Source organism: Watersipora subatra, chromosome 4 (assembly GCF_963576615.1).
Source record: "Watersipora subatra chromosome 4, tzWatSuba1.1, whole genome shotgun sequence".
Lineage (NCBI taxonomy): Eukaryota > Metazoa > Bryozoa > Gymnolaemata > Cheilostomatida > Watersiporidae > Watersipora > Watersipora subatra.
The window spans coordinates 59,739,581-59,755,662 of NC_088711.1; the positions used below are offsets into that span (position 1 = coordinate 59,739,581).

General features: G+C 32.2%; 1 protein-coding gene across 1 annotated transcript; it reads left to right on the top strand.

The window, feature by feature from the left end:
* The first annotated feature begins 1,669 nt into the window (after positions 1–1,669).
* On the top strand, positions 1,670–9,475 carry LOC137394412 (uncharacterized). The gene is made up of 6 exons (XM_068081130.1): positions 1,670–1,786; positions 2,549–2,673; positions 2,851–3,024; positions 8,026–8,172; positions 8,410–8,457; positions 8,989–9,475. Exons 1-6 carry the CDS (start codon positions 1,670–1,672, stop codon positions 9,026–9,028), a joined length of 651 nt encoding a protein of 216 aa, XP_067937231.1. The 3' UTR covers positions 9,029–9,475.
* Positions 9,476–16,082: the final 6,607 nt, after the last annotated feature.

The following is a 16,082-nucleotide window of genomic DNA, read 5'->3' on the forward strand; positions in this document are numbered from 1 at the left end:
TATCGCAGCTTCCAATACTACTCTCTCCTTTATCCACTAGAAAGCTGTTATTGTGTTATTTTTATCTATAAACTTTTTCTTGCATCTTGTGATACTTTCATTTTAAAAAATGGAAGTTTTCCAAAACCTTAGCAGCAAAAACTAATAATATAGATTGTAAATTAGAAGGCGTGTTGTTTTTATGCAAAAATATAAAACTATTATGAACATGATTCGCCAAGAGGAAGTTTTGTCTTGTAGATAATAAAATAATGGCATGCTTCTGTCATGTAGTGACAATGCTTGGTAGTGTTCTCTAGTAGAGAAACACACCACCAGGACTAGGTTTTTATAATTTCTACCATGGGTGGTTCTAACACTTATCAAGGGCTTTCTCTGGAGCTGTCAGATTAACCTGAAGAGATACATTTTTGCAACACGTCCAGACTGACAGAGCCAGGTAACCATTTTACTTGTCCAATGTGCGAAGGACAGAGGTGGATCTTTAACGTGCCCACGTTGTCAGTGTGGTACACGGGGCCTCCAAGTTAAGGACTAGATCCAAAAGACTCAGCAATTTTAGGGTTGAAAGCTTGCTGAGAGCTTTTTGTCAGATTGGCATTAAGCAAAGCTTGAGCCACCAACCCCATAGTTGACAGTCAAAGATGATACTACTAAGCCAGCCTGACACCCTGAAATGGATTTTGTCTTCTAGAGGTCGATCAAAGCCATTCATTAATCAGAAGTGACAAGTTGTTTTGAGTTTTGGTGACAGCTAGCATTGTGTTGTATATTAATTATAGATATTTATATATGTGGTAGAATCTGTACATGCAATCATTGTAGAGCAGGTTTTGATTGTTCAAGAAGATGAATTTGATGGGACTAAATTGTTCAACTATTTGCTAACCAATCAGACTCTTCTTATCAAATATATAATAGTTTTTTTAACCTGTTTCCAAGTTTTTATTTACTTTTCATTTTACACTCACACATAAATACGGTGAAGTTAGTGCAAGTATTAATAGTTAATCCTTCAAACTCATCAGCAGTAGACTTTCTGTTTACATGACTTATAAACTGATAATAAAGTTATACAATCATTCAAGTTACCATAGTTTTTAGTTAACATTATAGTAGATTTTACATTTGGAGAAACTCTTTTTAAGGTTATACGAACCTTTTCTCAACTTCCTTAATTATGTCAAATACATTTGTTTTTAGGAGAAGGTAACTCCAAAAATATTATATTACTTAGCTACAGTTTATCAAACAGTTGGCAGATCTTCCTAATATTTATTTAAAAGCAGACAGATTTGATAAACACTTTCATCAAACTGAAAAAACTAGGATTTATTTTATCTTACTCATTTAGCAACTCATCTTGCTATAAAGTATTTATCACATTTAAAAGCAAGTGAAGATAACTCTCAAATCATGTATTTAAATATTCACGACCTAGAAATGGTAATAGTAAGTGACAACTCAAAGTCAGAACATCAAATGTATTTCACAAAAACAATAGTAGGTGTAGATAACTCTCACTATGACCCATTTTCATTTGGCATTATACATGTAGTTAACTAGTTATTTTATTTTAGAAAATTACAAACTATATCAGTTGAAACCAAATGTTTTGGTTTAGAAGCTAACCGTGCGAATGCCAGAAAAATAAGACGGAGACAGAAAAATGGGTGCCAGCACCAGCAGCTATAAGGATAATCACAAGGATGATAGGAAAAGAGCTTCAAGCATTCCAAGCTCTGTAACCCCTTCTATACTTCCCAATGAGGGGATATATTTCGATGTAAGCGAAAATCATTGAAATTTTTATTACAGGGTATCTTTTGGCTTAATAAACCAGTTAAAATTGTATGAATATTCTAAATACATGTATATCAGCTACTCTTATACAAACCTGTATATATTAGATGTTTTCCAAATCTCAGTAAAACAGACAAACTATATAGTCTACTTCTACCTCAAGTACAAAAAACTATCTTCAACTTTTATTAGCATTAATTTCATTATCAGCTGAAAGATTTGGTCTATAAATAAAACTTTCACAGCAAGTCTAACAAAAGGTGACTAAAATTCTAAGTCAACTTAATTTTAAGGTTATAATTATTGTATTAAAGTCATAAACTCTGATTTGTATTTTAAAAACTTAGCAATTTTCTTATGTAAATTAAATTACTTGAAAAAAATCTGGCCTTTTAGAAATCTGAAAGTTTGTGTTTCATGATTGAATCAATTCATATTTTTTATAACAACCGAGATCAACTGGCATCAATTTCTTAAAGACCTTCTAATATTAATAACAGAATGTCTACAACAGACTATTTATGAAGCCATAAAAAGGCTGTTATTTGAGTTTTGATATTTTTAAGCGTAAAAGGCAATTTAGGAATGTATAATAAATTCTCCATTTATTATATATTCTGTAGTAATAGAATAAAATATCAATACTTGTATGTATGCTGATATTCTCATTTCCTGACATACAAAAGTTGTTTTTTCATAACACTTTTTTGCATTTAGTGTTTTCTGAATCGACTATATTTTTCAGCAATGTCGAAGTGTAACTTCTTTTGCTCCTAAAGACTATGATCCAAATATACGTGCACCTGCACCACCTCATCACATACCTCCAAAACGGCCTTTTGATGATGAAGAGAGTTCTCTTGATGAAGAGTAAGTCAGTATGAAGACTAAAAAGTTAAACAGCTATAAAAAACAATTGTCACATTTGAGTTTTTTGTTTTATTGTTGTATTGATAACTTGTTTATTTGAAGGTGTATTCAGTTTGCTTTATTATCGTTTATTGATGAACTCTTTAAAAGTTTTAAAGTGTAGTCATATACTCACAGAGGCTATGCCGAATACTATGGAGGGGAACAACCAAACCCAGCAGTGCCTAGTAATGATCAGGAAAGATATAAAGCTGATGCTGCTATTGCTTCATCTGTGTCATCCACAAGCTTCCTACAAACACATCATAATAATGATGATGATATAGATGAGCCTCAGGTTCAGCAGAGAGCGTAAGATCATTTTATAACTGAATAAATATAGAGTTTGTCAAAAATTAGCTTTTTCTATCATATACTTAATCAATTTATTTCTTACACAATAGATTGGTAAACTTGAAGTTTATTCAGTTTGCTACCATCTGCTGTTAAAACAACAAGCAGTCAGCACTGTTATATGAATCTGTTTAGTATTTCAAATTTCCTAACACTTTCTTTCAATACTTGTACTAAAATCTTCAGTAGTGAAAGTCACTTTAGTAACCCTCTCTTTATGCGATTAATGTCAGATCTATTTTTTTTACTCGTACCCTTGTAAATTTAACATCTGCGTCACAATTACGTGTTTTTATTCTATTTCTTGATCATTATCTTTAAAAGATGCTCCTTTTAGAGATAGTACAAAGGTACTTTTCCACCAAAATTTTATCTTAGCAACATTGTATTTGAGTTTCCAGCTAAAACATTTTTGAATCAACCTTCTGCAGCTGATATGAATATGTCTATAGCTGATATAAATATGTCTACAGCTGATATAAATATGTCTACAGCTAATATGAATGTGTGTATGTGTGGCGTGGCATGGCGTGGTGTGGTGTGCTGTGGTGTACTGTGGTGTGGTGGGGTGGGGTGTGGTGTGGTGAGGTGTGATGTGGTGTGATATGGTGTAGTGTGGTGTGTATGTGTGTGATTTATTTCATCAAATATATATAGTACATACAATCGCATACATACGAACAAGAAAACAAAGAACATTTTCAAACAATTCTATATCAAGAATCAAACAAAAGCAGAGATGATGGGGCCAGTATGAAATAACAGAGCTAACCAGTCGCAGGCCCAAGTCAACAGCATAAGGCGTAGACACTAGTGTTCACTAAGCCGAGCTAACCTGAAGTCTTATTTCCGTTTTAAACTGACCAATAGGTTTTATTAATTTCAACGACACTGGCAATTTATTCCACAGTGCAGACATCACAAAGTTAGATGTTCGTTGACCAGCAGATAAAGAATAAAAAGGACTAGGAACTGAGGATGATTGAAATCGGGTGTTATAATGTAAAGGTTTTTGAAACGTTTGTGAATGATATAGTTTGGGTGCTCTAATAAGTGATTTATAATGATACATTCTACCTGCAGTCAAAATCTTAGAGTCATGAAATAAATCAAAAGTCGGGTAACCAGAAGGTTTTTTATATATAATATGCAATATTTTCTTTTGAAACTTAATTAAGTGGTCAAGGTGAACCCAAGAAGCATTTTCCCGCGATTCTGTAGAGTAGCATAATTTAGAGTGAATGAAAGAGGAGTAAAGCATTATCAGGATCTTTCTTGAAACAGTATTGCTTAATCAAAAAACTGTCCTGAAATAGTTCTCAAGTCAATCAGTAAACTGTGTGTGTTTGAGGACCAACTCAAATTCTTATCGATTGTAATGCCTAAAAATTTGTGTGACTTGAGTTTTATTCGACAGATAACCATGGATCCAATTAATAGTCAATAGATTAAAATTATAATTATTCAACTTGTTAAGTAACATATTATGATCAATGGTGTCAAATGCTTTACTAAAATATATGAAAATACTAATTACACATTTACTTTTATTAAAGGACTTTAGAACTTGATCAGTAAAAAATAAAATTGCATCCGATGTGCTTCTTCCCCGCTTAAAGCCAAATTGATTATGATTGAGAAGGTTGGTGGATTCTAAGAAATCAAGAATTTGCTGATTTACAAGTTTTCCTATTATCTTACTAAAAATAGGTAAGATAGAGATAGGACGATAATTAGCACATTCGTCACAAGATTCTTTCTTATGTCTACAACGTTTCTTAAGTCATTTCTTATGTCAATATATCTTTAACTGATATGAATATGTCTACAGCTAATATGAATATGTCTACAGCTGATATGAATATATCTACAGCTGATATGACTATGTCTACAGCTAATATGAATATGTCTACAGCTAATATGAATATGTCTACAACTGATATGAGTATGTCTACAGCTGATATGAATATGTCTACATCTGATATGAATATGTCCACAGCTGATATGAATATGTCTACAACTGATATGATTATGTCTACAGCTAATATGAATATGTTTACATCCGATATGAGTATGTCTACAGCTGATATGAATATGTCTACATCCGATATGAGTATTTCTACAGCTGATATGAATATGTCTACAGCTGATATGAGTATGTCCGCTACAGCTGATATAAATATGTCTACAGCCATATAAATATGTCTACAGCTGATATGAATATCTCTACAGCTGATATGAATATGTCTACAACTGATATGAATATGTCTACAGCTAATATGAATATGTCTACAACTGATATGAGTATGTCTACAGCTGATATGAATATGTCTACATCTGATATGAATATGTCCACAGCTGATATGAATATGTCTACAACTGATATGATTATGTCTACAGCTAATATGAATATGTTTACATCCGATATGAGTATGTCTACAGCTGATATGAATATGTCTACATCCGATATGAGTATTTCTACAGCTGATATGAATGTCTACAGCTGATATGAGTATGTCCGCTACAGCTGATATAAATATGTCTACAGCCATATAAATATGTCTACAGCTGATATGAATATCTCTACAGCTGATATGAATATGTCTACAGCTGATATGAATATGTCTACAACTGATATGAATATGTCTACAACTGATATGAATATATATGTCTATGGCTGATATGAATATCTCTACAGCTGATATGAGTATGTCTACAGCTGATATGAATATGGCTACGGCTGATATGAATATTTCCCATTGTTGGTAAAACGTGTTATCTACCATATTTTCGCAATTTATGCCTGCCACTGCAAAATTTTTATTACATGGCTTTGAAACTCTGTGTGTGTATCTCTAAACCTGTTACCTAACTGGGGTAAAAATTTCTGATAATCCCATTATTTTAATCTCTAGTAATCTTTTATTAACCTATTATACATCACACTGAAGGTTAGCAATAGCAGTGTAATTTGATGGTAGAACGTGTTATCAGCTGCTAATAGGTTATATCTGCAACTTGGCTGAACAATGCTGATGGTCCATTGTGGGTAATGCATACCTCTACTACTCTACATTAGATTAACAACTTTATAGTGAAGTTTAATGACTGCGTAGTGGCAAGTCTAATTAGATAGTTTATTACAGAAGCAGAACAAAACAATAAGTTGAAAGAACATAGAATTTTCTAAAATAAGAAACCCAAAATGTGACAGAAAGGCAATTGAAAATATATTTGTTAATTATGTTTGATGCTGGTTACAAATTATTCATTGTTTTCTATACAGTTCTTGTTTCCCGGTTTTTCACCTTAAAGTCATCGTGTATATCTTTAATTGACAGTTCACAGGGTAGGTAAAGTTTTTTCGGCGTGTGCTCTCTACGATAATGAGATATCGCCGGGTAAAAAAACATTATATGCTCATCTATTTTTCTGATTAAAGCGGTTTGTGCTGTCCTTCTTGTTCTCACGCTTGTCTGGGCTCGAGCACTTTGCAACCGCTACAACGCTTGAAGTTTTAGCATATTTAAGAGCTGCCAAGAAGAGATTTTTGCAGACAACTCTGTCATATTTTTTGTTGTCCATTTCTTCGTCAACGATAAATGTAGTAAACCTAAAATAGCCATAACAAATTTTACCCTTCTTATAGCTTAACAGTAAACGAGACATAAATTAAACCCTAAGTCCGCCAAAACCAAATCATTAATTAGTTTTTGCCTATTTAAAATAATGGAAAAATAACACTAACTTTTTGCAGCAAACATAAAATATAACTTTATATTTGAACAAAACAGCTACAAACTGTTTCAAGGTAAGCATTTCAATTCTTTTTTTAAAGTATTAAATGATCTCATAATAAACTTTGAATACTCACTATTTGTTGATTTGAAAAAAAAACTATTCACGTTGGCATCTGGATGTTGAACCAGATGGTGTATAAAATTTTTTCTCTCCACAACGCTAACAATCCAGTTTTGCAAATAACTTTTAATGTACTGTTTTTGATTTATAAGTGTGATGCAGTTCTTGGAGAAGCTGAAAGGGTTTATGCATTGGAGTTTTTGTGCACTCATTAGGAAGCTTTTTGTCTAGTGTTCGTTGTTTTTTGTTGGTTCACGTTTGTGTTGAGGTCTCCTGAGATGTCTGCACATCTATATTGACTCGCTTTGCCATATTTACCTTTGAATGTAGCTTAGTAAGTCTACAGCTGAAAGTTTTCTATATTTGAGTGTATCCTCTAATTCTATGGACTTTATGTGAAACGTTAGGTGATAGAGTTATGCATTTTCCACAATGGACCATGAGTATTGTTGAGCCAAGTTGCAGACAAAACCTATTAGCAGCTGATAACACGTTTTACCAGCAAATTACGCTGCTGTTGCTAACATTCCATGTGATGGTATGATAGGTTAACAAAGGATTACTAGAGATTAAGAAAATGGGATTATCAGAAATTTCCATACTAGTTAGGTTACAGGTTTAGAAATGCACATACAAAGTTTCAAAGCCATAGAATGAAAATTTTGCAGAGCCAGGCAACAAATGCTAAAATATGGGAGATAACACGTTTTACCAACAACGGGCAGAATATGTCCGCTACAGCTGATGTGAATATGTCCGCTAAAGCAAATATATAAGTTCTGTGGATGAGTTTTTGGATAAAGAACTAAAGTGAAACTAGACTCAGAAGGAGAAAGGAGATCTTTTTAGACTACACAGCTGTCTAATATTAGTAACTTTTATTAACAAAGTGATGACTATTACCCTCATACATTGGCAGCTGACTCAAAGTCCAGTTTTATAGTTCATAACCTGCTGAATAAAATAAATCAGTGAGATATACATTTAGTAGCTATTATTTATCTGCTGAGGATAATAGTTTGTGTCTGTTTTTGTTAAATAGTAGAAAGGACCTTACTGTTGCTGAACCTTTTGAAAAGTTTCTAGCAAATATTGTAGGCCTAACTCAGATCTACATGATAGTAACATGGAATTGAGTATTGGTCATTCTACACATGATAATAAGATGGCAGCCCCTACCATTGTACCACCAGAAGTGTCTGGTGAGAGAATGGCTGAAGAGCAGGATGCTGAGCATTACAATGTGTAAGTCAATATGTTGTTCTGTTGTTGGGATCAAAATGTCTAAATAAGTATGTAATAAAATGCGTGAATAAGTCTACTCTACATGATGCAGCTATCCTCATTATTCTGTCATGTATTTTATATGAAACTTCAAATATTGCTTCTGATACACACATTAGACTTTGACCTTTGTGTTTTGAATCAGATCACAAAATAGAATGTTCAAAACATAAAGTTTCTTATTCTTCTCACTTTCAGGGTACCACAACCCCTCGAGCGTAATAATGTGGATAACCTGCAACTACGGTAAGTACAACTTTAGGCATGTACTTTGTTTTTGTTTTATGAGTAAGTATGATAAGTTAGTGCTTCTATTATTGAATGCAAGCTGTTGTATCAGTATTACAAAAATATTGTAAAGTACATGTAAATGATATGACAAATGTTTTTAAAAGGCTTTGGAAAGTCTAGTTTTGCATTATTGGTAATAAGCTGAAATTTTTGAGTAAATCTTAGAGAAGTGCATGTATACATGTTCGCGCTTTAAAAATATGTAAGTTTATTAACAACTTCAAAATATATTTTGTGTTTACAACTTGCTATGCACATCAACTATTGAGTATTTATTTACGTATTAGCTTCGCATTCAAGTACTGTTGATCATGTTAGCAGTTTATAGGATCATTAGAGTGTTAGACTCTAAATCACTGACCTAGTTTATGTTTGTGTTATTACTTTGTGTATTATTTGTCTTTACATAAATATATGTTTATCACGTTTGACTTTTATTTGATATGATATTATTGAGTCAATTTGGTAATCTTGAAATTTTTTTAGAGATGACAAAATCTGTCCATGTTGGTGCACGGTGATGTAAAAGGAGACAATATAATAACTAATTTCAAAAAACATTAGAGAAAATGAGAGAGTATGGAAAAGAGCAAAGAACATACAAGTTTGACATATAGAACTTAAAAGTTCTAGAGTGTTGATGAAAATAATTTTGCTATCAGAATTTTTCCATCTATTTGCCATTATTAGTGCTAACAATCTTTTTTCATTTGCTGTGAACACTTTGCAAAACAAACACCCATGCAAGCCTTGACAAATTTTATTTTTCTTAAATTTACAGCTCATTTTGTAATCAGTTGTAACATTTTAATATCCTTAAACTAATTATATGACACTTTTTCATTTAATTGTTAATTCTGTGATTATGTATTTTTAGTTAAATATTAATGGAGCTAACAGTTTATTACTAATATTTTCTTGTCTGAAATTAATTCATTCATGTTCTATTTATTACAATAAATTACTAACGGCATCTCTTATGTTTAGTGACTGATTTATTAAGGACGGTTTGTTGTTTTCATAGCAAATTTAACACACACAAAACACTATATGTGTACTTAAGCCACAATTTAACTAATTTACATGCATAAAAATGAGACAGTAAACTGAATATATTAACTTAGACAAATTCATCATTCATAAAATAATGGAGGCGACATACTAGCATAATTAAAACTTCTTAGTCATAAAAAAACATTCTGCCATGATGACCAACAGTGGTTGAAACTCTGTATCATCTGAACAGAGCAATAGGCTTGTCGGTATCTTATTCATAGAGAGGTCTACTTGTGTTTGAACTCTGAGTTATTTTAGTTGATGATTTTAGTGTCTTAAAGAATTATTTAAAGTGAAATGATACATTTACTTAAATCATGAACAATAAACCATGAACATATCTACTAAAGCAATAAAAAGATGGAAACACTGCTGACTGATGTAACTAATTCTCACCGGACTCTACAGTTTTTATTAACTTATAATCTGTAAATTAATCTTATCATATATCTTATGTTTTGCAATGAATATGTAGCTACTATTTGATGTAATACAAAGCACTAGGTTGCATCTATTTTTGGCCAAAATAATTTATAATTTGTCTGCCCATGTAGAATTTTGGAGTTATCTACACATAACATGTATAGCTAATAAAAATGTTCATTATAAATAGCTGCACAGAAAATTCCAAACTGCATGTTAAGATGTTAATCACAACATAATATGGAGGTAAGTAACATTTTAAGTTTATTTCTAGCATTTAAAAATGCATCTTCAGACTTTAAAGTCAGTGTTCTCAACCTTTTCTTATATCAAACCACCAGTTTCTTTTATGTAATATCATTTACCATCTGACTCCAAAATAACTCATGTTTTAGCGTTCCTTTTACTATAACATCAATAAATAAACAAATATATATAATTTAATGTGACAGATACAACTGCTTCTTTTGGCACAGGCTGTTCTAATCCTGATACAAACTTAATCACAGTACATTGATATTTTAATATAAATATATATTTTCAATTGTTTTTATTAAGCATTTAATTTATTTAGTTTAATTTGGGTGATTAATTTATCAGTCTTTTTTTAAGACCAACTAGATTTGAGTTTAACTAAACACTATCTTTTCAGCAAGAACACTTGAATTAGCTAGTGAGCTGTCTGGCAGATCGGTGAAGGCAACAGGTTAGTTACCAAAAATTCCAAAAGATAAACCGGAAAAATTGCTACCGTTGGTACCAACAATAGTAGATAGTCACTACAAGAAATTTTAAAAAATATCAAAATTTGGTATAAAAAACAGCTCATTTTAAAGGTCAAAAAGCAGTGTATTCAATCATTTTAGTCGTAAAATTCTGTTTTTATGAGATTAAATGGTTTTTTTCCAGTTCAACTTTCAAGTCAAACTCTAACTTTTGTACCTTATACAAATATTAATCACATTACTTAGACAGAGTTCTTTAAACTTAGAGTGTGCAGTAAGAGAGATACATGTAAGTGAGAGAGTCTTTCAGTGTGTGCTGCTCATGCTGCATTAATCAAATTGGTGTCTCGTAACACTTCTTTGTATTTGCGTATTTGTATTTTCTTGCGCAATTTTGAGATTTTTTTGTTGATAAAAAAGTTCATTTTAAATGCTAATTTGCTAGCGTATTTTAGTAATTTCATTGGCTCTCAGTTTGTTTGTAAACAGGTGTGATTATAAAAAAAAGGATTCATCATCATCATGGTGATGTCCCCGCTGCTCAGAGCAAGTATTCACTGACCTCTCTATGGTACTCAAGTGGATTGAGAATCCTTTTATCACACACTTTAGAGAACTCTATACAACTCAGAGACTCAAGGCTTCCTCTGTAATTCAGATCTGATGATTAAGTTATGTCATCAATAGAGATACTCTGACTCACTCTTATCAGCTGGTGCCACTTTGTTAAGGTTTACTGGAGATAGAGGACTAACAGCTCATTTTGTATTTTTCACTCAAATGTTATGCCATCTAATTGCTTGTTTGTATTTAGTAGTGAAGTCCAGGCATTCGCTTACGTAATTACGGCTTGTTGAAAACTTTTACTCTTTTATTTACCAAAAGCTGTATTTTTGTATTTAGCTAAAAAACCATGAAGTTAATCTTAAAATTATTAGATTAAAAGAAGTATGGTGGTGGTTGCAGCGCCTTCAGTCATTACCTATTATATATATATATATATATATGTTACATACTTTTGAAAAAGTATAGTGTATTATGTGTATGATATGGGTCTTTCTTCTAGCATGTGTTGAAGGATTTTATGTGTTACGCATTCTCTCCCATACATATGACCTCATTTTGTGTAGCAATATGGTTAAAATCACTACTCACAATTTAAGGCAGCTCAGCCGGCCCTGTATCTATCTTTCTTTTTGAAAGTTATACCAGGTTCTGCTTGCCCCAGTCTCAGTACTAATTTATCTTATACTGGTAGCATTGGAAGTCCTCAGAGTTTGCATGTATAGACTTTAGTGGTTATGAGAACACTACCCACTCTACACTGCCATACCTGTGTTAGTAGGCAGAAGTTGTCAACTGGTGACTGGTGTCAGCAGGTCTCTGGCTCATTTTTACATCAGTTAAAGTGCAGCAATCCATAATGTTTTACTCAGTGTGGTTATGAGTTTTGTATCTGCTAGATTTTTGGCATTTCAGTGATAGCGATTGTTACACTGGTAAACCAAACAGATGTTATCTCTCATCTAGCATTGATCTGCGTAAAAGTGCAAATGTTTTTTGCAATTCGTATAAACTTGAACACAATGAGAATTACTTAAAAGTTGCACAAAAAGCTAATTGGGAAAGTTTATCTGTGCAGCACTTATGCATGTTATCATTTCTATCAGTGATAACCAAATGAATGTGTAGAAACTTAGTGTGTGTGTTAGTGAGAACTCTGATTGGTGAACTGTAGAAGCGTGGTTTTTCCAGGTTTTACATTATACTACACAAAATATATATATTGCACATTATACTATGTATAATGTATATTTCTACATTATATTCTATGCTATTGAAGCAGTAAAGCAGATTTTCCAGATGAGTTAACTGTATAGATAAACCGGATAGGTGAGATACATGTATCCAAAAAACTAAAAAATAATTTAAATAACAGTCAGGTGCTCAAAAGGTTTTATTAATTAAATTAAAGATGGCTTTAAAACATTTTTGACAATTTTTTACATTTTTCCTTCATGTGAATCTTTTTTCTGTTATATTTAAGATTTTGTAAAACCAGTTTTACGGGTCTGCTGTCATGAATACTGTATAGTAGTATATGCATAGTAGTATACTATACTAGTATACATATGCTACATATACTATATCATAGTAGTAGTACAGTATGCTAGTATGGCAATGGTTTTAAAGTGAAGCAAACCTGGAAACTCAACATCTATCAACAAATGCGGGACATTTCATTTCTACCGATTTAGACTTTTCCGAATATGATTGAAGTTTTATAGTCGATATAAGTAACGATTCTTTATCTAGTTGACGACTGTCAGTGCTAGAATACATAGTAATACTTTGGTGACTACTTGGCTAAATCAATTAGAAAAACACCATAGCATAGTGACACTGAAATTTTTGGTAAGAAAAATTTACCTATTATAGCCAACTAGTTACAACAGAATCATAAATACTGGTACTTTAGACTCTCCTTCAAGAGATGAAATATATACATGTAGATATTGATCTGATCTATACCATCATAGCCTGGTGTACAGTAAAGATAAAATACTGATGCTATATACTCAAATTCAGACAAAGAAGCAAACGGGAAGTCATGCACTAAGGCTATAGAGTAAAGTTATGAGATGAGGAAGAACCTTTTTACAGTTACATGTAGTAAGCACTACCAGAGTTATTCTTTCTAGTTTATAGTCTACTGTGTAACTGCCACAGTTGCCATCTGAATCTAACGACTTGTAACCTGTGTTACCGTGTATGCCATGACAGCAAGATTATATAGAGGTAAATTGTTTTATTTCATTTTGAGCATTTATGAAATGGATCGATAGACTGTAAGATTAGTGTTTCTTTTATGTAATGTCAACCTCAACATGTTTCTCAACCTCTTATTGTTGCGCCCCACCAGTCTCTTTTATGCAGCATTACATACCATCCAAAATAAATCCAGTATTTATCTCACAAGTGCAACTGTTTCTTTTGTACAAGCTGGTCTATTCTTGACACAAACTTAATCACAGTGCATCTCAGATCATGTTCAGGCTCTGTTAGACAATTGTAGCTCTTGGATGTAGAACCAGTAAAGTGGTAAACCCTTGTATACATTCTCATGTAGATAGAAAAATCAGTAGTTGATGAACAGTTTTAGAGCTACTGTCAAATTAGTGAAACACTTGATCAGATGAATTCGTCTGAATCTTTTTGGTTACTTCTAAGTTTTTGTAAAACCAGTCTTACTTGTCTGCTGCCACAATGCTGTATGTTCCGTAATATAGCATTGGTGACAAGGGGAAACAAATATGAAAGCTTAGCACGTAGCTACCATTTTTGACCTACATTTAATAAGCTTTTCGCCGATCAAAATTTTCCAATTCATTAGCATGAATGAATGAATTTCACACTGATTTCTTTTATTGATTTTAATAGTCGTTAGATAGACAGCAAATAAACAGATCATTGAATACATGGCTCCATCACTAACAAGCAGGTCACAGTAAAGGAACACAATATATTGCTAATATTGCTATACATATAGTCAATTAGTTACAATAGAGCTGTAAATACTAGTATTTTTCACCCAGCTTTAGGTGATCAAATATGTAGTTCTTGATCAGATCTTTACCACCTTAGTCTTTTGTACAGTGAGAATGATAGATCTTTGCTGTATCCTCAACTTCAGACATATAAAGAAGATGAAGAGTCATGCGTTAAGACTATTGAGTAAAGTGATGAACCGAGGAAGAAGCATTTTACAGTTAGTATGCACTGTCAAGGTCACTTTCCCTAGTTTATATTCCACTGTGTAACTGCTACGGCTGCCAATGCACCTACATACTTTGATATGGTGGTTAACTTACATCTAATATGAGGCAGGAGAGTTGTATAATTCACAAATTTGTGCATAGAAACATCAATGAATTAAAAACCAGTGTTTAATTTTAAAGGAAATTCTTACCTACAGCAAATAATCTAAAATTATTTATAACTTAAGATATTAAAACTCTAAAAAGAAAAGCCAGATACAATGAGTGAAATATGTAAAGTAAAGGCATATATGTAAACTAACTTAAACACACATTACATGTAGATGGTATATATCATAACTCCCAATATTACCTATTCTCTTCTTTATCAACTAGGAAGCTGCTATTATAATATTATTATATTAATTCATGAGCTTTGTCTTTCACCTTATTATAAGCTTATCTTAAGAATTCTGAGTTTTATAACAACCTTAGCAGAACAAACTAACAATGAGGGCTATTAACTACAGTGAGTGTTGTTTTCATGTAAAAATATAGAGCTATTCAGAACATGATTCACCAAGCTAAATAATTTCCTTGTTGGGGTCAATTAAAGCCATCCATCAATCAAAATATGACAAGTAGTTTTAAGTTATTTAAGATCAGAAAAAATATAAAGTTAATGCCGCTAATGCTCCATTTGTATCATCGAATCACTTCTCACCAATGCATCACAACAATGGTAATAATATGGATGAGAACCAGAGTCAGTAGAAGAGCGTTTCTCTCTGTCTCTTTTTGACTTTTTTTTATCTCCGTTTCTCTCTCTTCGTCTCTCTCTCTATCTCTTTCTCCACCTTTCAATTTTTTTTAATCTCTTTCCGTTTCCCTCTGGCCTTTTTTGCTCTTTTTTGTCCTTCTCCGCCCTTTTTTGCTTCTCTGCTTCTCTGTGTTTCTGCTCTCAGCCTCTATGCCGCACTGCTTTTAGCCTTTTTTGCCACTCTTTTGTCAGTTATTTGTATCACTTGCTATACACTGCAACTATTGAGTATTTATTTACCTATCGTGCTAAGGTTCAAGAGATTTTGATCATGTTACCAGTTTATAGTATCATTAGAAAGTTAGGCTTAAAACCACTGACCCAGTTTATGTTTGTGTTATTACTTTGTCTAATATTTGTCTTTACATAATTATATGCTCATGATGTTTGTCTTTAACTTGATATTATTGTATTGAGTCATTCTGGTGATGTTGAAATTTTTTCAGAGATGTAAGAATTACCTATGCTAGTATAAAATATTGTAAAATGTGACGACAAAATCACTAATCTCAGAAAAATATTAAAGAGACTGAAACAGTATAGAAAACCGCAAAGATCCTACAATTTTGGTACATAAAGCTTAAGAGTTATAAAGCCTTGATAAAAGCAAGTTTGCTATCAGAATTTTCTTTCATCTACTGTAGTTGGGGTAATTATTGTCATGTATTCTTTTTTAATTGCTGCAAAAACATTTCAGAAACTCCCATGCACTCTTTTACTAATTTTTGCCTTCTATATTTTACAGTTAAATATATAATCAGTTTACCCTTAGTTTTTAATGATCATTTTACTAATGAC